Source organism: Myzus persicae, unplaced genomic scaffold, assembly GCF_001856785.1.
Source record: "Myzus persicae strain clone G006 unplaced genomic scaffold, MPER_G0061.0, whole genome shotgun sequence".
Taxonomy (NCBI): domain Eukaryota; kingdom Metazoa; phylum Arthropoda; class Insecta; order Hemiptera; family Aphididae; genus Myzus; species Myzus persicae.
The window spans coordinates 380,814-405,460 of record NW_019101845.1 but is presented as its reverse complement, the minus strand read 5'-3'; the positions used below and the strand labels follow the sequence as shown (position 1 = coordinate 405,460).

Genomic DNA, 24,647 nt, shown 5'->3' with positions numbered 1-24,647 from the left:
AATTATTTCAATGTTGTATATAATAGGAGAGGTTTAGCATAGAGTAAGTATATATAAGAATCTTTTTGTGCAGTTACAACGTGTAACCGATAAGCTTTTGCTAGCAACTCGCCTGACTTTTTAAAGTTTTTTTTTTAAAAAGGATGTCAAAATGGGGAAAAAGAGTTGAACATAATATTATAATATTAAAGTATTAACAAAAATTATACTATCTCTTACGTAACACGTTATATTATAATACACTAGGCACGATCCACCAAGAGCTAGTGAATAATAATAACAATAACAAGACATACGACGTACATATACCTTACCGTATATTTCTTAAACACCTAATAACCCAGTTAATTAATTAATTAGACCATGTTCTAGTATTCCTCAAACAAAAATATTCGACAGGAGTAATATGTATAATACTTATTACTCCGTTGTCCTAACATTTCCCGATGTAGAACAGAACATTGTGTACCTATTTGTATGAACTAAATATAGTCTCGATGCGGAAAAAGTATTATTTCTTCTTTTAGCAGAACTTTATGGTCTTATAAATTATTGATTGGGCTGACGAATAAATTCATCACGAGAACGGTGCAGTCCGTCTGTAAAGTCAATATACTATGTACCTATATTGATGTCACAAAAGCGCTTTATATTAAAAAGTATCTTTTTTAATAAATTGCACAAGAGAACAAAAAACCAAATTCAAACTTAAGCTATTTCTTAAAAGTTTTTTTGGAGTATAAGACCGATAATATATCTAGTCGTTTTAACGCACTGTCAACCAATTGAGCACAATTTGGATATTTTACCTCAAACTTTGATAAGTTGTTGTCGCTCATTTTTTAAAAAGTCATGCACGAGTGAGTTCATGTTATATGGTGTTGTGTAATGGCGAAACTTGTCTGGATCACCTTCGGTCCGATGACACTATTGTCATCGCTTATTTCCCGTGGATTGCGCGTCGGAGTAGAAAGCACAAAGTCAACCGTATTATTTACAAATTCTACGAAGGAATATTATATAGTTTTACACGTCAAAAGACCGTTATTTTTAAATTAGAATTCATTGTGGACGTTTATATTTTACAGAATATTATATTGTACGTATTGGAAGTTTTGGAAAATATTATCCTTTGGATATAATATTAAAATCCTGTTGTGTATTGTATAGGTATGTAAAAATTGCTTTCTACAAAAATTGTTCAGTTTAACACTGCAACGTATAAATATCATGCATTATCGACACAAGGATAATAATATAGAAAGTACCTACATAAAATTAAAGTTCATTCACTATCTGACAACAAATATGAGCCATATTTTGTAATGTGATAATATGTGACCGCAATACGCATGTTTCCGACATTATTGTATCATTTGGTTTGTGATGGACCCGATGTCAGTATTTTAACGAATATTAACATTGACAAAAAATTGTGTATATTAGTCCAAGTATATTCAGTACTGGTTTGAAATATTTGTTTTTATTCACAAATGATTTTTTGAATTTTTTGATATCTTAGGGCGCTAGTGGTTTATTAATTTCAGATAAAATGTTTGGAATAAGCTATTATTATTGGTCAATATTCGTGGGAAAACAATTATTAATTTATAAGTAGAATTTTTAAAATGAGCTCAATCAGTTGTCACCCTTTCAGACATAATATTTTGACGACGCAAATCGCAAAAACATTGTTTTGAAACCAAAACTTAATTTTTCGACGTTTCATCGAACACCCACGACACATGTATACTATAGGTATAATATAGTGGAACCTCGATAGTGTGGTACGTTATTAAATTAATATATAATTATATATAATATATTTAATATAATTATATTATATAATTATATATATATATATATATAATTTATTGTGTAACTTGCATCCAAATTATCAGGAAGAAAATAACTTGTTACACAAATTCATCTGCAACGATTTTGTGATTTCGAGAGGTTCATTTTCCAGGCACCGTTTTCATACTAATATATTAGCTACACATCCATAAATAAATTATAATTGTTTACAATCTTTTTAAATTGGGGAACAAAACCACCTTGAATGATCGATTCCTCCACAGTGATTTCGAGGTTACAATAATTTTAAAAATTAGTTGCAAAAATAAAAAAAAAAGTTTTTTTGGAAGGGGGGGGGGGGGGAGGAGCTTGAATTTAACGCCCTCCAATAAAAACAAATTATACCAGTGTAAATACATTGCGGTATTGTTACAAGTTGATGGTGTCAACTCCACGGATGTAAGCTTTATCTGGACATTTTAAAGTTTCGGTGCTTGGGAAATGGACTTTTCGGTATCAAAAATTCTCTCCTGTAGCATAGAATATTAACAGTTCTCACCATAATTGCCTAAGATCGCCGTTATAACGAGTTAATTTTATATGGTTCGTAACAAAATCGGACATGATATTAATATCTCACCTCGATGTCACTTCCGGCGGCGGCGAACACGTCGGGTAGGTTGCGGAAACCGGCCTGCGACAATATTTCGGCGATGCTCGAGTGGTATATGGACGGGGTGCCGGACACTTGTCCGTTTCCGTTTCCGCCGCCGAGCTGGGCGAACGGAAAACCGGCGGTGGAGGCCTTGGACGGTTGGAGCAGCAATTGCTGTTGCTGTTGCTGTGATATGGCGAACGGCGGCGACGGTTGCGAGTGCGCCGACCTCAGACGTATCGGGTTGGTGGCCGTGCCGTAGAATATCAGCTGCCACTTTTTGAGTATACCGGGCTGGTTGACGTGACGGTTACCGCCGTTGTGCACGGTCATCGTCCACGTGCCGTCCACCTTTTCTCCCCAGTAGTGCACGGAAAGGAATGGCCAGTCGTCGAAGTTGGAGCTGACCACGTCCCGGGGTCGTTCGAATAGAAGCGTGGACGTGGTGCCGAGCGGTGAGGTGAGGTCGATGCGCAGGTTGCCGCGCGGGAAGAACCTCAAAGATATCTTGCACTGCACGTGTTCGGCGAATCGCACCTCGTTCAGACTGCCCACGCATCCTCCCACCTCCATGGTAACGGTCATCGTGCTACCCGGGGTAGGGTCGATTTGCCTGCCAACATTATATAGGTACACGTATATAAACAATATAATATTATCACGAGTATCGTGGATACGTAAAAATTGAATGGATTCAAAATTCAAATACTCAAATATAATGCATCATAATTATTTATAATATAATATACCAAATAAAATATTTTCTTCCATAACCACTGTTGTACTTTAGTGTTGTGTATAATAATATTTGTCAAACACGATTTTAGTGTTTAACATCTTAACGATATTTTCATTCACAATTATTGTACCAGTAAAACAAACTCCGCAGCCGGTAAAATTTTTTTTGAACGAATCGGATCGTTTTTATTCAATCTGTAGTGCATAGGATACCCATGTAATCGGTAAAAATCTATAATCACCCATGTCGGTTCAAACCGAAAGAACTCTATAGGATTCATTTTTCATTTTTTTAAAAAGGGATTATTTAACTTTAAATCGCAACTTTGTTAAAGAGCTTCTTAGGTTTTCTTCTGGGTGATGACTGGAAGTGAGTATATGTGAGTAAATATGATTAAATTATGTATAGGCCAGTGGTTCTTAAACCTTTTGTGTAGCGCACAATCCTGATCAAATACGTACACGTTTGGAAGCCACTGGAGTTTATTAATTAATAATAAATTACGATTAAAATATTTGGTTTGACAGGGTATAAAAAAGAAAAGGTAGAATAACAAAAGCCCGTATGCAAATACAACTCAAACATTACAATTGAAAAACGAATTGAACATAAATATTGGGTGTAACACGATGATATGCATACAAAGCTGTTACCGTTGGTATGACAAAACATTTTTCAAACAATTCATGTACCTACGCATTTTTAATGCATACGAGAGACGAAAAAGCTTTTATACACGCACATTAAATTAATTATCTAATTAATTTCAATAAATCAAATATTTAAATATAGGACCGGTCCCTTTACAATGAACCTATTTCCACCACTCTACCATCTGTGTTGACGTTTAAGTTAATAACATAGCTAGTAATATTATATGAAACAATACATAAATAATTAAATATTTAATAAAACATTCTTAGAAGTATAGTTTGACTGCATACCGTCTCAGTTCAGAATCTTTATTCGTATATAGTGATTTATCATTGAATTCAAATTTAACAGATCCATTACAGTGACCTAATTTTAACGAGGTACACTTGACACCAACTATACAGCAGAGGAACTTCTAGGTTTTTTTTCGATAAAAAACAATACGTGGTTAAATTATAAATGAAAAACAAATTTAACTGTAATTCTCTTTTAAACTGATCAAAAATTAATAATACAATAAAAAAAAATTTAAAAATACTTATATGAGCATTGTGCATTTTTGCACAGATAATTTTTTATTGGAATTTTATAATGTACTATTATTTACGATGAAATAACTTGAATAATTAAATTAAAACTGAGTAATGTTAAATCAATTGTAATATGCTGAATGTGAAAATTATCATTATGCACTTCCAATACCTATGTCCACATATTTTGAGTATAGGCAGGTATTTAATTATTTAAAATATACCTATCTGCTTTAATTTATTATGTATGTAAAATACTAACAACAGCTTTAGGCTGTGCTTTGAAATCTTAATCCTTGTTAATCGTGGAATTTTACAAGAGTACCCGTTTGCTAAATATTTGCCAATTTTATTGTTTGTTTGTGGGTTCACAATTGTCCAATATATACTTATTGAATTTCAAACTTTTATATCAAAATATGCAACGATGCTATAAAACGCCACTATAAAAGAGTATAATATGTATTGCGAATGTAACTTTTAGACATGATTAAAAAATCTTAAGATAAAAACGTGACAAAAATTCGAAGTTAATTGATAACTGGTAAATGTTAATAACCACATGGCGCTTATGTCACATCGGTTATACGTAGTTATTTATAATAGTTATTCAGAATTTACTAGTTGTAAGGGGACACAATATGTTGTAGCTTCATTTTGTCATAAATATTAAACACATCAGACCCAAGGCTCAATACTTATTTGTTTTCAATTTCAGATTTCTTACCTATCAACTTCAAAATCCAGTTGAGCATTAATAATAGTTATAATAATAAGAGTATAAAATTAAATTTGAAAGATTCGCATTTCTTGATTTACTGCGACTAATATTTATTTCGGCATGAATATCGTTACTCAGCTATTATAATAAAATAGTTTTAAAATATAATACAATATATAATTTTAATTTAAAAACGTTTATAAGAAGTTAAATTTAGTATTTATTATTAGAAAAAAATGATATAGAAATATAGGTTTAAGTTGTTTGTATTCCCGGGAACGATTCCTCCATTTTAGCCACCCTCTAGTAATTTCCTGAAGTGCCAACCTTAGTCGTGCTACGTAATTTTCAACGTATATTGTGTTCTGCGCCGAGCGGACATCGACGCTCAAATGCCTCATCGTATTGACAGTTGATATATCAGTATTGACAGTATTCCCGAGTTAATTATGCAAGCATGCCATCAACCATGGTATTATTAAACCATATTATAGTTGTGTATGGGAAATAAAACAATTAAGGTATTTTCCTTCTACATCAGGTTTGCGCACAGGTGGTCGATCATAATCGATATAGGTTATTACAAGTTATTAACATATAATAATTATATACTGCACGTAAGCACAGGGCTCGTATTGTATGATATTATTATATTAAATAATATGTGCACCGTTCGGTCACGGACAAAGTACCGACTTTAAATTATACATCGAGTTTCCTCGGGGAAATGAACATTTTTTCTTTTATCGCACTCCCCAAGAACAAGTTGGTCTCTCCGGTTTTATTAATATTTTCTTTTTGTGACTCCGAGTGCACGTTTACGCACACACCACCTATCCACCCACACACCCAGTCATGTAAATATACACCTTATATATTATACATGTATAATTTATATATATTATTATATACACACGCATGTCGCTACCGTTTGTATTTCTTATCGCCTTAGTACCTATATAGACATATAATTATGTGTAGTTGTACAATAATACATAATATTATATTGGTAGTTATTATATTGCGTAGAATCAAAAATAACAACAAAGCGGCATGAGAAAAAAATAAAAACCGAAAACAATTTCGGGTAGGTACCCACCTTTCTTCAGCGATCTCTTGGGACTTGCATATGTGTTGCGGTGGCACAGTTGTCCACTGTTCGGCCAATGACACCATTCCACCCGCGTCCATCAGACCGTACCCAAATTTGTGACTCACTGTAAAAATACGCAAAAACAAAAACAATATAATACATAATAATGTATATCTACTATTACGGGTATGTCGCGCAATATACATAATAATATACACGAGTATTTACGTCATACGGTTATTTTCAGTGTGCAGGTACCTATATATACCTAAGTATATACTATACACATATATACACATACACATATATATATATATATCTCATTAATATATAATGTATGCGAAGCACACGTCCAACATGTTACGAACAGGCTTAGGGTTAATTGCATTCGATTCGGTTCGCGGTTTGCGGATCCCGTGAAACGTCACAGCAGCTAAATAGAATTTATTTTTTATTTTACGTTTGTGGGTTTTCGAACGTCCGTAAAATCATGGTGATGGACACGAAACGTTTGAATGTATCATACGGGTTTTAATAATTTTGTTTTAACGAATAATTGAAACGTATACGAGTAGCAATCGATTTTAATATTTTCATATTGTTTTCTACAGGGCAAAAAAAAAAGATTTATAGTAATATTATTATTATTGTTATATCTGTCGGAATGTAATGCGTCTAATACCTATTATATCGATTGGTATACCGTTGTAGTTATACTACGTATGAACGACATCGATTCGAGTTCGAGCAATTCTTGCGAACACTGCGTGGAAACAAGAAAATTAATGATCCATCTCAAAATCAATTATGTGGTTGAAATAAATAGGGAACTGGAAAAGTAGACGTGCTGTCTTAAATAAATACGTATTTGTTCATAAAACTGTAAATTATATTGACTCAGAAACTGTAACCCACATACAAAAATTAAATGTTTCTGACGAATAGTGATACACAAACTTATATACATATATGTTACTTTAAAATAGAGTAAACGAAGCATTTACCTACTACCCCTACCAGAGAGACGATTAAAAAAAAAAAATAGAGATTCATCCATCCATAGATATTATTCTCCAGTGACTATATAGACTTTCGATGGAGAAAACCGGGTCATAAGGTTTTATTTATACACTCTCGAAAAAAGACCACATTATTGATCGTGTTTTAGTTTTTCTGAGAAATTAATCGATTAGCATATAAAAACTTTAACCAGTAAATTACCCATACCACAACAATTAATTTTCCCGACATTAAGATAATTCATTAGAATATGCACTGATAGAAAATACATATATAACAGAGTATTCACAGTTTGTGTTCTTTGTACAATAACTTATTGTTAATACCTAATTAAAAAGGTATACCTATACTAATAACAGATATTAAACTGACATGATAGCAAGGGAGAGGGAATAACCTATTTCGCTAACTCTTAGCTCTTCACAAAATATAGCTATGTAATTAAAAATTTTTTGTCAAAAAAATTCTTCATAAAATATCTCAATCAAAATTTATAACTAGATAATAATTGTATATTTTAATCAATAATCAACCAAATAAAATATTATTAATCGTATTGCTATATGAACATTTTAAATTTCCATGAATTTTACATAGGTACTCGCCTACTTATATTCATGTAATTACAATTAGATGTATTAATTTAAATATTACAACTTGTAAACAACTTAGGTACTTCATCTTTAGTACAGTAGTATGATGTCTTATCTCAAACTGATAATTGGTTTTACTGTCTCGTTTAAACATTATGGTATACATCAGCGGTCGCCAACCGGTAGTATATCATCATGAACGAAACTGAATATAGGTAATCAGTAGGTCTATAGAATATAATTTCATATAATTTGGGATAATATTGTTATTAATTAGTATTATTTGTATTTATGCATACTTTCACCATTCTTCGGATCTCAAGAATTAAAACCAAAGGGGATGCAAAATTGTAACTATAATAAGGACGGGGAATCTAACCACTGTACTTAGTATTCAGTTAAAATATAGTTATTGATTAGTGACGATTGATTGAATACCTTAATCCCGTCATATTTATATCCTTAATATTATTTATTTATAGTATGTCAGAAAATCGATGTAGACTTTTGAATATTTTAAAAATACAGTATAATATCTAGAAATTATTTTTGTCAAAGAATAATTGTTGGCGATATATTGATGCACGCATAATACGCATTATACATTTTATGTGCGCTGTTAATAACATTACAATAGCGAAGGATAGGGTTAAATTAATAAAATGAAAGTATAAAAGGTAATTGGTTGACCTATATATTTAGGTTAGGTACACAGCTATACGAGTTTAGTTGTACTTCAATGTACAGTTGTTTGTTTTTAATTAATTTGAAATGTTTATTCATGTGGATATTTCACAGCAAAATAGATGTATTTTGATATAGAATATTACTTTTTAAAATCTTTAATTTTCGAATATTGTAGGGATTTCAAAAAAAGTGGTTTGAGGTTTCAGTTATGAAATAGGTATGTCATATTGCACATACACGAATTATTACGGCACTAACATTTAATACAATTTTATAGTAGTCGCATAATATTTATCATGAATACAGGTATTTAAGAATTTGGTACCTATACAAAATTAGGCGAAATGATCAAAACAATTCAATTATTATGACTGATGAGTGTTAACCATAATTTACAGTGGGTTAGTAATTGTTAAACATTACAATTTTGTAATTATTTTAATAAATAATATTGTTAAAATAGTTCTTGAGTAACTAGTAAGAAGTTATTACACGTTAAGGTTAAAATTATTAATTATGTAATGAAATTGCTGTGCTATTTTTACTTTTAACTAGTTTATATAGCATCAAATTCAATTGAATAATTAATCTATAAACATATTCAGACAAGTTTATGCGATTATAAAATATATGTTACACGCTTCCAACTGATTTAACCTTCAAAACATTACTTAAATATCTAATTGAAAAAAATTAAAAAGTATTGATTTATGTTTTTATATTATTAACTCTTATTAGTTCCTAAAAATCAAATAATTTGCCAATAATGACGATATTATAAATAAATACATTACATTTCATTTATATACGCCCAATTAACTAAATATTCCACAACATTCTAAAAAGTAAAGTGGCAAGATAAATCAGGTATGTATAATAACTAAAACGGGAGTTTATGATTGTTGATAACAATGTGGAAATTATAATAATGATTAAGCTTTTAATAATTACCAACTTCAAATATGTTTGAAACATTTCTACTCAATTTTTAAATTTTTGACCTACATTTCAATTTTCAGCTAATAATATTGATTAAATATAATATGAGTGTTGAAATGTTCATAATTGAATAAAAAGTTTAAATATTTTGTTTTTGAAATTGCAGCTTCGTGGCTTTACACGAGCAATTCATCAAAAGCGACATAATAATTTTAAGCGTTAGCATTTAGCTGCTACCAAAAAACCTATAATTATATTTATAGTTACATTGCCAAAGCTATCAAACACAAAAATTCAGTGTAAGTAAAAAAGTACAATAAATATATAATTTATATTATATAATATTATGTGAATGTGTATAGTATATTAAATGAAATTGGATTAATGCCAAATTAAATGTAATACAATTAACGATTTGAAAATAAATAAAATAAAATATAACCACAGTTTTTAAAACATTTTTGTTTTGAAAATAAACTTAAGCTGCAATAAAATTTTTATCGAAAAAAGAAAATGCTTTTAGTAGAGCATACGACTATACTATATACATGACGTCATGCTTAAATTAATACATATAAATCCTTTTAGTTCATTGGATTAACTAAATAATGTATACTAATGGTATAAAAGTCATAGAAAAATGTAATTGTTTCGAATGGTTTTTTTTTTTTTGGAAAACGAGATGGTTGCCGTAATTGTTTGTTTACGCCTTAATTATATAAAGCGTTAAATTGTTCAAGCAAAATTAATGAAAAAAAAAATAATAGTAATAATAAATCGGTTTTTGAAGACATATTGAAAATCAGAGAATATATATTTTTTTTAGCTTATCAGCAAAAAGGGCGTTGGTTATATTGCCGAAACCGAAGAAATATTATTTCGAAAACAGAATTTTCTTCGATGAGTTTATTGTGTACTGTCGGACAGTCACGTACACATACCACGGGAGGCCACCAACGACCAGTGGTCAAGCACAGAGTATAACTTTCTACCATTCCTCCTATCGACCACTAGAGTCGGTAATGGCGCATGGATATTTCACGATCTAGCCCTCCTACCATCAACATAAAAATATATGTTACATTTATTGTATAAGTGTGTGTGTGTGTGTGTGTGTGTGTGTGTGTGTGTGTGTGTGTGTGTGTGTGTGTGTGTGTGTGTGTGTGTGTGCTGTGTATATATATTATCATTATATATACTATTGTATACTATAATATTTACTATACCATACTTTAGTTTAGTTTACCTTTACGACCTACTCCGTTGGATATCCAACCTCCTTCTCGTTCCAGGGGTGCCGATTTGGACGTGAGCACCACAATGTATTGCATATCACGCCATGTCAATGCAGGGTTCGCTTCGAGTGTCAGTGCGCAAAGCCCAGCAGCTAGCGGAGCCGAAGCCGATGTTCCTGAAAATGGCCCATTGACAAATGTGAAAATGATATGTTTATTCATGATAAATGTGATAGATTTTATTTGTAAAGGTATATTAAATTATTACGATATTTAATTCATATAAATGTGTTATACTGTTATTGTGTATTGTTAATAAACCAAATAGTATCAAACCTGCTAAAAGGTAATTATAAAAACACGAAAGTAACATGTGGGTAGTGGAAAAATTATGTAAAAAAAAATTAGAACATTTAGCACAATCTGTTTAAATTGTTAAAAGAAAATCAACTAAAGTGGCACTATTCAGGTATTTGGATGCAATAAGAATAAAATATGTGTCATTCGTTCGAACATCGTTACAGCCGTGCACTAGGCGCGGCGCCCAAAATAACATAAGACTTTATGTACAAACGTTAATTGATTCGCGAACAATTTATAGAGACAATAAAAACTCAGAACAGAAGAATGCTTGAAATATGGTTTTCTGAATAATACACAACCGTGTTGGAATATAAACAGAAGTTTAATCTAAAACGATGTACAAAAGTTTGTCAATGCTCCAGGGACGACAACCTGTAGATGTGTTATAAAACTTTATATAAGGAGTTGAATATACGGAAACTGAGTACCTAAACAAAAACAAAAAAATATGAGTACATGTGTACTTGTACGTATAGTAACAATACAAATTAAAGCAAAAGTCCTTTTTCCGATTTAATTAGAAGAAATTAAATGTCGTGAAACGAAAATACAAAGAGCAAACGACTTACGACTACGTGAAACAATTTTTTCCATGTCACGGAACAAATTTATAATAATAATAGTTTAAAATATCAACAATAGTATGTATATACTATATATAGGATGCAATGTGCATTTGATATAAATAAAAAAAACTGTAAAATATTTAGTGGCAATCCCCAACATCATTACATTATTTAAAATCGAAATTACCAGTATGTTCTACGGTGCAAATGTGATCAGGTCGTAATTTTGCATCCATGTCTACAGTAGCCACACTTTTATCGTGTCCTGGAGTTCCAGAGCTATAAGTGGTCGCTAGTGTCGATGAACATTCTTCAAGGTACCACGGTTTGTATCTAAAACACATAACACATACAGTTATATAAATGCAGTTAGCTTAGTCCTATAGTACGCAGGTTATACACGCAGAAGAAGTGATTTTTTAGTTTAAAATTTGCCTAACGCTTCCAATCACCTCAAAATTGCAGGTTATATTAAACAATTACCAAAAAACCAAGAATTCGCTCGGCTGTATAGCCGCAATTACAAGTATAGCTGTATAGGGAATGGATAAATAATTATATACAAAAACACGATTCCCAAAAAGGAGACGAGTAGCATTTACCTCTAAAGATTATTTATTTTATAATATATTCAACCTTTTTGACCAAGAAACAAACATTTTATTAACATATTAAACGAAAAAAAGAACTTCAAAAAGTAGGAAATTTCAAATGTCTATAAATAAAAAATAACACACTACATTATTTCATGTCTAGAAAATGTTGGTACCCATATAAATATTTGGTGAACATTTTAAATTACGGTTATTCTTTTTGAATTAGGTACAAAACAAAATTGATTTTGTCGAAAACTGCCTTTCCGTAAATATTATAGTTTTACAGGTTTTTTTTTGTTAAGTTTTTTCCAATTATTATGAAAAGTACAGAGAATTTCGTAATTTTGATGCCAACAGTGGCAAACCAGTGTTCAATTAGATTAAATTTACTACTAGAAATTACTCTTAATGTCGAAGGCAGAACCAGATTTTTACTCCGCACATCGGCACAGACAGATTAATTTCGAAATTACTTGTCTATGCGCATTCAGATAGATTATAAAAATATAATCGCTTGATGATATATATATGTACTACTGTCTCAAAATGGACGACTAAAGATAACTAATACTTAATCGCATCCGAGCACAATACGAAATCATCCCCAGTGTAGAAATTAAACTTTGGGAAGACGTAAAGCGCTGGAATTAGATAATACGATACATTTAACGTTATTGCAGTAAATTACAAAATTATTAAAACACTGCAAATGTTATTAATGTTGATAGTAAAATACCATAGAGACTAAGAGAGAATAATAAATTCTGAGATAAGAATCAATTAAATAATAATAACATACACATATTTTATGCAGTAAAAATTATTGATAATATTCAATATACTTCAATATAAAATTATAAGCTATTACTAATGATACTTGTAATGTACTACTATAATAATAATAGTTGATATGGTCTATGGACAAAATTCAAAATAAATGTTCAACGCATTTTTTATACTCTTCTAATCGTAGTAAATTTGTCATTGCATTAATAATTATTAATTATGAATGGACAACGATAATAAACTACATACAATCTTTATTTTTTTATAGGCTTAAACAGCTTTATAATTTTGAGTTTGAAGTCTCTAACAATGTATTATTTTGAAATTAATTGTAAGATGTAATCTCCTGACCCAGGTAGACCAAAATGTAGATGCACCATTAATAGACTCGACTAAGTTGAGGGTGTTGTACATAAATGTATAACTGATGAGATAATCTTTCACTAAATTCTCTAAAGACGATTATTTATTAATTGCATTCCATTACAAAGATTGAGTGAGAAACAATGATAGGATAATGCCATTAATGTTATTCTGATTTTCATACTTAGATAATGTTTTAATTTTCAATGATCATGAACAACAGTTAAAGAAATTCTATTACAATTATGAAAATTATAAGCCAACAAACTAAACAGTACATTTTAGTTACATTATTTGATTCACAACAAAGAGTTATTCAACAAATAACCAATAGCACGCATTTAAAAAAGAATAAAATAAAATAACCGAATGTTATCAACCGTTATTGGTTTTTGGTAACATTTATCAAATTCCATGGTGCCTGTGTCATAATTGCACTTCTTTCTTATAAGATAAAATATTACTTTTTTCATTAAATACTAATTAATTTAATATACAGTATACTTGACATTGTTGGATTATTTTTTTCCGTAGAATGTCAAATATGTACATATATTTAAACTTCAACTATAGGGATATACGGTAACATTGCTTTAGCATTGAGAAAAACAACACATTGTAATACCAACTTATTTCTTGTTCATAACTTAAAATAACATGTTACTGTTTTTTTAATTAAAACAATTTTGCTTAAGAGACATTTGCTAAAAAATGGTTAAGTATTAAATTACAAGTCAGACTCGAAAACATCAAAAAGATAATATTACAGGCTACAGCAAAATACCAATAACGTTTAAATGTATAATGTATATATACTCTATACATAACCCTACTTAAATAAAACAAAGGCATATTAAAATCAACGAGTCTCCATCATCTGTTGCCTTCGACGAGGTCCGTTTTCTATTAATTTCTATGCTGAGATTTTCACAAGTGTGCTTATCACAAAACGATCTCATTAAGCACTCAACAGTGAGTGTTTTTCTCAGATCTTTAGGTTTTGAAGTTCAATTATAACACTCGTTTCTTATTAAACTGATGTTTACACAATAAGAAGGTATTCTCAATAAATGTTTTACTTGAATTATTATTACTTTAAGTGTTTTGCCATCGAATAGAAACAAACTGTACCTACACTTTATTTTAAACATATTAATTGTTTAAAATCATCAATCCGCCGGGCTTTCCCGCAGACTGTTGCATCGGTAAGGTTTTATTTTTTTTATTACATTAAGTTTATTGTATTTAAATAGTGTACTTCTTTATAGTGACGTCACCATGGGTGAGTACTGAATATCATGTTTTTTGTCCCTATAAACAGTTTATATATCAATCCAATAATAAAAAAAAAAAAATGTTTGATCGTAAAACGCCGACGCTTTTAGCTTAAAACAATTTCGTTTCTTATTCTACCTATTCCGTTGACGTATGCACATAAAAACACAAGCACCTCACTCCAATCACTCCAATCGTTTTCTACAGCAACATAATATATTATAACGCGGAACCGACGAATCCGGAGGACAAGCTCGTCGTGGTAAGATATTCGTGCAGTGATTGGTTGGTGCAAAAAGAGCCACTGGTCCGCATTAGATTTGTAAAAATATGAGTGCGCCCCGTCAAAGAACTCATGGCCATATATTTTCAACATTTTATTGATGGCGAATCAATATGCCAGAAAAACAAAAACTTCTTTTTACGCTTTACCGACAGCGTGATATAATATCAAATAAGTAATAAATGTCCATCAATAGAAATTGTCTTAAAAATAGTAACGTACAAATAAAGAATATGGGTATTTTGTCAAATGGTCAAGTCGTGAACGGTCGTTTATGTTTAGAAAAAGGTAATAAAGTTTTTTTTTATTATTAATTATTATCCCGTGGCAACATATAGGCCATTGGGTGCTATTAGCTATTGTAAGGAGTAACGGTAGGGTTGGTACGATTGCTGATAAGTCGTATATGGTAGTAAGTTATTACCGTACATAACAAATAACATACTGGCTTAAACTCATTATTAGAAATTGAAAATAATCCATAATCATCCCTCTTATATGTACGGAGTCTGAAGTTGCAATTAGTATATTGGCTAGAAAGTAGAAAGATTTAGTTCAAAGATTTGCGAAGGATATAACAGGATAAAACTTCTATGATTTGTGACGAAGTATTTGTAAGAAATTAATTAGGTATCTAATTAGGTAAATGCTCCGATTGAAAAAATGTATTATATTTACTCACGTACAATTTTTGTTGCATTTTTTGTGGGTAATGTCAAAAAAACATATTATAATTTACAGTATGATTATATTAATTTTTTTATTTTTTATACACGATCCACGAAAAAACAAAAAAAAAATTGATATAAGAAGATAGTTATTTGTGTATACAGTTTACGCAGAAAAAGGCTTACACGTGAATATAGTGTGCCTTGGTAAATATACAAAGTACCTAATTAGTATAAACCTGCCTAATTTTTAATCGGATGTTCGTATTAAGTTTAAGACTCATCATAGGCACTTCATTCTGTTTATAATAATTATAATTAAGCCGTATTTATTTCTATTAGACTGTTAAAGTTTGACTTTTCACAATCAATCGGGGAATGGTATGAGAGAGGTCGAATGAGGCGAAAACGAGTTTATGCTCGAGGACGTCTAGACGATTTTTACCGTTTTTAGACGGTCGTGAAGGTACGTAATTTATACGCGCATATAAGCCACTCATATGCAATGCGTAATACGCGGACTTAAAATTTGTCCCGAGATCTCTGAAGCGCGGTGGCTGTAACGGCGGTGGTCAACGAGTAATAATATATCCCGGACAAACTTAAAATGAATCGATCGAGATGCGCCAAAATAGTGGCAGCTTATATTTTCTATATATATATATATATATATATATGCATAATATACGTGTACCTAAATTGTACACGGCGAAATAGTATATGCATCATGGTCCGAAACCTTTCACAAGTATAATATCCTCACGACGAGTTTTCCAGTGGCTCAAGGGCTGAAAAGCCTCGGGCTTTCGCGAGGGAACTCCGGACGTGACACTCCGAATGTATATACTATATACGTATACATTCGTGTGTACATGTAGCTGGCTCGAAGTTTTCGTTTTTCTCAACGGTTTCTGACCCCCTGCCGGGTTTCCGACAATAAAAGAAGATTTTCCCGACGACGACACGCTGCGTCGTACGCACGCACTACTCGCTGTATGTATATATATATATATACACATATTATATGATATATATATATATATATGTATATTTGCACACTTGCTCGTCGTCTTGCCAACTCCAAACTCACCCCCCCCCCCACGCCACGACTGTTGGTCGCCGTTTCGAGAGCGCCGCCTGACATCACGCCTCCGCGTGCCACGGAAATCGCTATCGGCTAGGACTTTAGGAGGTTATTGGTTGTCGAACGGTAAACACGCCGATGCCGATCTTGAAGTTAATAATGAAATGCAGTTGTTGATATTATACAGTAGAGTGTAGCCATTGTAGGTACATATATGCTTTGTGTGTTCTGCAATATATTATTATATGCCTAAACGAATTGGTTTTCATTTTTATTTTAGAAAACGAAATCTTCAAATCATTTTTCAATTGTGTTATCCCTAAACCCTACGATAAAATATGATAAAAAAATGTATATAAATTTAGATTTAACATCGATGCACTGTAGTACAGACTAGTCGCGCTACTGAGACACTTTAAAAAATAAATTATTCGAGACATTTGGGTCCAAACATCCTACGGGTACCTACCAAGTATAATGTTTTCAGTCTTGATATCTTTCTACAAAAATGACGATAACAATATTTTAATATATTTTGGGGTTTTATACACCTAATTTACTCGGCGATATCAGCCCAGTTGTATTCTGAACAATCAGACGTAATGGAATTACTTAATTTCTTAGATGGTTTAACGTTTTTTAATTGCAGTCGTTACACGAGTATAAGGGTTCACACAGAAGTAATACTACAGAATAGCACATTATTCATAATTTAAGCAGATGATGAAATCGTTTGCACTTTAAACAATTAGATGATAAGTTAAAATAAAGTTAAAATAAAGTTATTAAGAATTATGCTTGTTTGTTCAATGTTACTTACAGTTGCCTTAACCTTACAGGATTGTATATTTCTCAGCACTATTATAATAATGTGTAATGAACAACTATAACAAAGTGACAGAATGATTTAATACATCAGTTTCCCCATATTGTTTATTTTTCTACTTGTAAAAATTTCACGTATGTAATATTTTTATCCCTTTTCTTCCGATTTTTCAGTTCACTGCGCAGTTATATATATAAAAAAAACATTAATTTTTCATTTCAAACAGACAGTTCCATTAAAAACAAGATAATGTCTTCTACTTTTAATCACGTATCATAGTAAAAGAATATCTATTTGAAGTTACAAGGTAATTAAATAGTCAAATTACATCCTCAATACATTCAGAGCATTTAGGTTAATATAATAATAATAATTAATTTATAATATAAGACCTAATTAAAATATTTTTTTTTGATAAAAAACGCAGGTAAATATAATAACAAATTTATTACTGATAATTATTTTAATAACTATTGACTTTATTAAATTAAACCAGTATAATATTAATTATTATATACCTTTGAGATTTTTTGATTCTTATCTTTTTTATACATTTTGATATTGGTGCAGTAAAACGTATTAATTCTGTACAGTTAATTATAGTTTATACACTAAAATAAGAAGTTTTGCACTACTTACCAACTATGACCGGCAAAGTTTATAATTTAAACTCTATAATAACAATATATACCTATAGGTAGTTATTAGATATTGAAAATCTATAAGATTGAATTTAATTATTAATTTATATTATACAAGAATACAACGCAAAAATAGAAAGTTTTATATTGATTTAATAATAATTTTATATTCAGAGAGGAGCGAGTGATTTTACAATGATGAGTGTTTAATAAAAAATTCAGTTAAAAAGCTTGAAAATGGAACACAAGGTTCCCCGTAAACTGTTTATACTGTAATTAAACGAAAAAGCTGAGCATAAATCTACAATATTTTTTTACGATAGCCTGAAGTTTAAATTTCGACAAAATTGGATATTCACGCGTGAAATCATGATTTCTCATCACACTATTTTAGTTTATGTAATGTTATTCTAAGAATATTCGTCACAGAAACTTGAAACCTTTCACTGTTATCTAAATTAACATTTTTTTATAAAGAACACAATTTTAATATATTTAGAATAATATTCAGATATTTAAAAAATATAGGTGCTATACGATTTTCATTATTATAGCTAAGGCTTGACAATTTAATTCAAGGTTCCTTAAAAAAGTTCTTACTGAAACCTATAACTCTAAAAAATAAGCAGAATAATCCACATATGAAATTATTTCTCAATAATATAATAAATGCAACGTTTTCGGCAAAAATTAATTCAATCTACAGTATTACAACCAACATTAAAACAAATTAATATAATAGTAGTAAATAATACATCTTAAATTGTGCAATATTATATACAACCATTTTCAAAATGAAAACATTTAAAAGCTTACGGGGGCCTAAATAATATATTTTCATTTTCCTTTACATTTTATAATGTGTTAATGCAACCATCTGAGTGAATGATACAATGATGATACAATATTAGTAGTATAGTATTAGTACCCATATAATTGAGTTTACTGTTTTTCATGTCGATAAATTCCGTATAAAGAGTTAGGTAAATCATATTTATTTTTTACTAATTTACAAATTATTTGCTTGTACATCCGTCATTTTTATTTTTAGTCGTCTTTACTTCATAAAATTAGTTTTCTTTTTTGTCTAAATTAATTTACAGCTTTAGGCCCTGAATATGGTATTTGCCCTGGGATCTGCAGTCCTAAGGACTGCCCTGACTATAGGTGCAGGCTTTACCTACTTAGTATTAATTCTAATGGTCGTGCTTATCAGTATACAAATATAATATAAAACGTACATGAACAATTTATTTGCATTTTTTATTATAATAAAATATAGTAAAATGTTGGCTAAATAGTGTGATGTTAATTTTCTCTTAATCAATATTATAATACGAAACTAACCATAAGTTAAAATTGTTTATTTCTTATTGAGTTATGATTTTTATTGTTTTAATTTTGTTTGAAAAGTAATAAATTAATATTGGTACATTACTTTTTTTTACCTTCATGAATGTTATTTATGTCTTTCCGATTTCTTTTCTAATTATTAATTCTTAAAATTTTTCAAAAAATAATTTTTACATAACCAACAAAAAAATGTTTGGCAGTTTTGAGCTGAGGACTCAATACACGAGGGCCGAGATTGACTGAATTAACCCGTTTTGACTCCCTGAACTTAATTATACGATAAAAATACAAATCTCTCGCTGCCTGCAGCCTTACTTGCCTTTTCCAGAGAATAAAATAAACTTAAATTTAACACTGGTAAAGTGGTAAGTTAAAAATCGGCGAATGCCATGATACTTTTGAAAAATTATAAATTAAAACTTATACGTTGGGCACGCACATATATTGATGTATTAAATGTATGATTCGATATTTATGTTTTCATTTTATATCAAGACGTAGACTATACGAGAGAAAATTCTGTACTTGTATAGGTATGTAAATTATTAATGTAGTCGAACAAAGTTCTCGTTTACGGCGTGGATTAAGCCTACTAGAGACACGACAATGAAAAAAAAACCCACTATGGCCCATGGGTATTACCTCATACTTTTAAACAACATGGACGATGTAATATTATGTTGTTTAACAAGTGAAAGTGGTGAGGAAACGTACACAACATTGTCATTCTACATCGAGTACTTTCGTGTACATGAAGTTGAGATATCCTACATAGGTACTACTCAGAGTAATTATTTTAACACTTAACACCCATTATGAAAATATTTAAGATCAAATAAAAAATGATTAATATCAAGAAGTGCTGATGTTTTTGAAGACATAAAAAAACAAAAGTTTTGAAAAGAACGGACTGTATTCTGTAACTTTAACGATATCGTTCATAAGCTATTTATATGTTACCGGCAAAGTGTTGAATATAGGCATTCTATAAATTTCCTAGGCGTTCTATATAATTCCTTGAACTATTTGGCAATGTATTAAATTTGAATGTTAATTTATATTATGCCTAGGAAATCTATAGATTTACCAGGATTTTTATAGAATGCCAATACTATGTTAGGTAATGTATTAAATCAAAATATGTTTATTATTATTTATTGCGGTTATTATTCATTTATTACAGCATACAGATGATGAATGGCATTTCGAACTGCATAAAATATTATTCTTTACGCATAAACATTTTTTGGATTGACACTTTGTCTTGCATGTGCATTTTATAAAATCTTGTCCAGTTCCTGTAGATTGTTGAGTTGCAATTGTGCGTAAAGCAAATGTATTTTCTCTTGGAACTTGGTCAATTGTTATTATATTTTTTTGGCATATTGAAAATTGAGACCTTGAATATAAAGATTTTAAAAGCCCTTCCTTAGTCCCTAATCTATAATACCCATCAACTGTTACCTGCAAAAATATTTTTATGATCTTAAAATAATAAAATATAAACGGTTGAATTACTATATTATAATATGTATTATTTTATGTTTACCTCTATAACAACAGCTAAAATATTTCGAACATCTCCGCGACCTTTGTCCACATCGGGAACTGGAACTCTAACTGTAGCACCTACTTCAGCCGGTTTAAGTTTTTTATCTGACCATGTTTTCATTTTAACTGCCTGATTTTCAAGATTTTCTTTAGCCTTTCTTTGATTATCCATGGCATTTGCGTTATTTGATTGAATTGTAGGAATTGTATCTTGAATTGAATTTTCTTGGATATTTTCATAATGATTGCTATTATCGGGAAGTATTGGATCATCATATTTAAGTTCATTTTTTTCAAATATTTCTAGTAATTGTTCTTCGTTTTCTAAATTGTCGACTACTTCTTTCGGTAAATTTGATGTACTAAGCCCAACCTTGACTTTACAACCAAATAATGCCTCATATGGTGACATCTTAATCCCAGAATGTAATGTCCTATTTTTCATTAATTGAATGAATCTTAATCCTTGACTCCAATGAGAATTTTTTTCTGTTTGCATCCATGTTTTCCCGTATACACGAACAACATAATAATAGTATTACTTAATAATAACGATAATGCATCGCACACGTCGTGCTATCCCTATATATGCGATAAGATAGTCGTCAAGATAAGCATTAATCATTGATTTCAAAGGTTAGGTGAAGTTTTATATTGATTGTATACTTTTCCTGCTTGAGGTTAGGTAATCTATAGAATACCTAGTTATTGTATGTATTTTATACTTTTACTGCTCATTTTTGGCATTCTATAGAATACCTAGGATTTCTATATAATACCCGATTCAACACTTTGCCGATAACATATATAATTAATTATATATTAAATGAATTTTTTTTTTTAATTCAAAAGTAAATCGTCATCACGTATATTTGTATATTAATACTAGCAATTGATAAACATAACATTATTTTAGAAATATTTTGGCCCCTTTGTGGTATTATTTAGATACATATTTCAAATTTTTAGTTTATTTCGATTAAAGTATGATATAATTGAAAATATATCGAAAATACATAGTCATAAAATCTTTTATAGTGATATATTTTTGATTTAGGTTGATAGTTGTGTATTATAATAATGTCACATACATTTTTATCTCATAAGAAATTCGTAATATATATTTGAAATAATTAACTATAGGTACCTATATTGGCATATTGCATTACTTATACATCTGAGGTAAACGTTAAAATTATATCATAGGAGTCGTGCTAATAAATGAAAAATAATATGATTCATATTACTTCATTGTATTTAATAAGTAAATGATTTAATAATCGACCACATGTTACACTAACGTGAATCTTTTTTTTTATAAAATGCGTTGAATATTCAAATCTACGATATTAACATTTTACCAAAGTAGGTATCTAATATTCTAATCTAATAAACGTATAGTCTATAGTAAAGTTATTATTATGATAGTAAGTATACTTATTTATTTACTTATTATTTTAATAACACATAAAGGTAGTATCTCTGATTCAAAATGTTATGTATTTTAGACAAAGAATTTAGTCGAGATGTTTGACGTTTAATATTATATAATTAGAAATTTTCATTAAATATTATAATTATATATTGACAATATAATATATTTGATTTCAATCAGAAAACCATTTGAGATAGCTATTATTTATTAAATTCATGTAATATAATTATTTTTCTTGTTATATCTCACTATATACAAGTTAATGAATATAAATGTCATTAAAATTGATTTATCTATAATTAAATCTGATTAACTGAATCAGTAAATATCAAATACCTATATTTATCCATTCGAACATTATATTAAGTCTATAATTAATTTACCCAGTATACTAGAGAGATACGTTCTGTGAATTGTAGATTATAATAAACAGCTTATATTAGCTTACGAGAAATGTTGGACCATCTCAAAGCTGTATGTACACAGTTATATTATTGTGTAAATACTATATATTATTATATTTAATAAATATTGCACGTACATATTTATAAGTAGGCAATATTTTTTTGTGTCTTTCAGCTCTTAATTTTTATCCTGTGTTATTTAATAATACTTCAATCATACAAAGAATTTATAATTTAATTGTACAATAATCGTCGCTTTCATAAATATACATATGGAATACAATAACAATGTGGTACACAAGATTAACGCAAGGAAAATCTTAAATCGATTATAACAAATGAAATTTTAAGTTTTGACAGAAGCATTATCTTCTTATTGTTATATTGTCTTAAATGAATTATTGGTTATAATGAAAACAACAATTGAATGCCTTCCAAAACCGATGTTGATGTAACATATTTTCTGAGATTGAATCATCGAATATTATATGGAAGTAAAAATATAAAACAAGTATAAAATATTAATATTATCTAGGTAATGCTAATAAACTATAATATATATTGCCGTATTTCGTTTCAAATGTTTTTTACTGAAAAATCAAAAAAAAATCTTTAAACAGTACACTGTGCAGAATGCACCTATACAAATCGTGCAGTTAATAATAATAAAAGTGTAGTTGGATCTCAAGAATGGATGGAGTATGTACTTCTTGTGAATAAGAGTATACGATTATTAAGAAAAACGTCACCAAGACGAAATATAAGATAAACGATTATTAGTGATGATGAAGATTATGAGAATAATGACTTAATATTGGTAACATAAAAGCTGATAATGAAAAAGCAGTCTCCTTTTGTTCTAAAAAATGTGATGACTATGTAATAAAACTTAATGGTTCAGTCTCTAAAATCAATCTTCAATAAAAAAAAAAAAACGAATAATAAACTGATAAAATGAATATTGAATTTAAGAAAGTACGAAAGGATACAGATTACAGACATTGGGAGTAAGGCACCTATCTTCACTAGACAGTGTAGTATTAATAATTATGATTAAAAATTTGCTGTCATGCATTTTAAAAGGTTTTTCTTGAAGTCAAGTTCTTCAAGTTATGATGTTGATTTTTCAGCAATTTTAAGTAACTTCTTGAACTACTAAACAGTTTAAAACAGGTTAAAAAAAAAAAAATTTTAAGTACCTGGACATGAAATATGGACATGTAGGTTCGCTTTGCTATACAATAGTTGTCGAGTATGTAATAGTAATTAATGTGTTAGTTTTGATTTTTAGGATAAATCATTAAATATGAAAAACATGGGACATTGTGTCATCCTAGCATATTTGAATAAATCATCAAATTTAATAAAACCGTTGAATATCAATTATCGTAAACAATTTAATATCAAACTCTCATAAAAAAATAATGTTATTTTCTGGTGAACTTTTTTTGGTGTTGAAGAGATAGAACAACAATTTGCTGTGCATTTTTTAAAAATATAATAACAATATTTATGAATTTCGAACTGAAAAATTATTTGCAAATTTTTGGAGAAATCGAACTTTAAATGCTATTAAAAAACCAGACTCTTGCATTAAAATTTTTTCAAGTTTTTTACTGAGTGAAACATTTTCTATCATAATTAATTTGAAAAAAATACATAATTCGAAAATTTATCATGGTTATAAATAGCTTAAAAACTCAGTTTTTCTTAATTTGTTGGTTGTTCTTCAACACTTTTTTTAAAACTATTGATAGTTCTTACATTTGATCCCTCAAAGTACCTACTAA

General features: G+C 29.5%; 2 protein-coding genes across 4 annotated transcripts in view; both read right to left on the bottom strand.

Annotated features, from left to right (window-relative positions):
* LOC111030579 (furin-like protease 2) overlaps positions 1-24,647 on the bottom strand; it is a 135,946-nt gene that overhangs the window by 12,628 nt on the left and 98,671 nt on the right. For all 3 annotated transcript variants that reach the window (XM_022310137.1, XM_022310135.1, XM_022310136.1), the window contains exons 9-12: positions 11,780-11,925; positions 10,675-10,839; positions 6,196-6,313; positions 2,438-3,065 (exon numbers count right to left, since the gene is read on the bottom strand). In XM_022310137.1, the coding sequence (XP_022165829.1) occupies positions 2,438-3,065; positions 6,196-6,313; positions 10,675-10,839; positions 11,780-11,925 (1,057 nt within the window). The remainder of the gene's footprint in view (positions 1-2,437; positions 3,066-6,195; positions 6,314-10,674; positions 10,840-11,779; positions 11,926-24,647) is intronic.
* LOC111030580 lies at positions 18,939-21,890 on the bottom strand. Its single transcript, XM_022310138.1, has 2 exons — positions 21,017-21,890; positions 18,939-20,931 (listed from the first exon to the last, which is right to left on the bottom strand). The coding sequence occupies exons 1-2, from the start codon at positions 21,515-21,517 to the stop codon at positions 20,638-20,640; spliced, it is 795 nt and encodes a 264-aa protein (XP_022165830.1). The 5' UTR covers positions 21,518-21,890; the 3' UTR covers positions 18,939-20,637.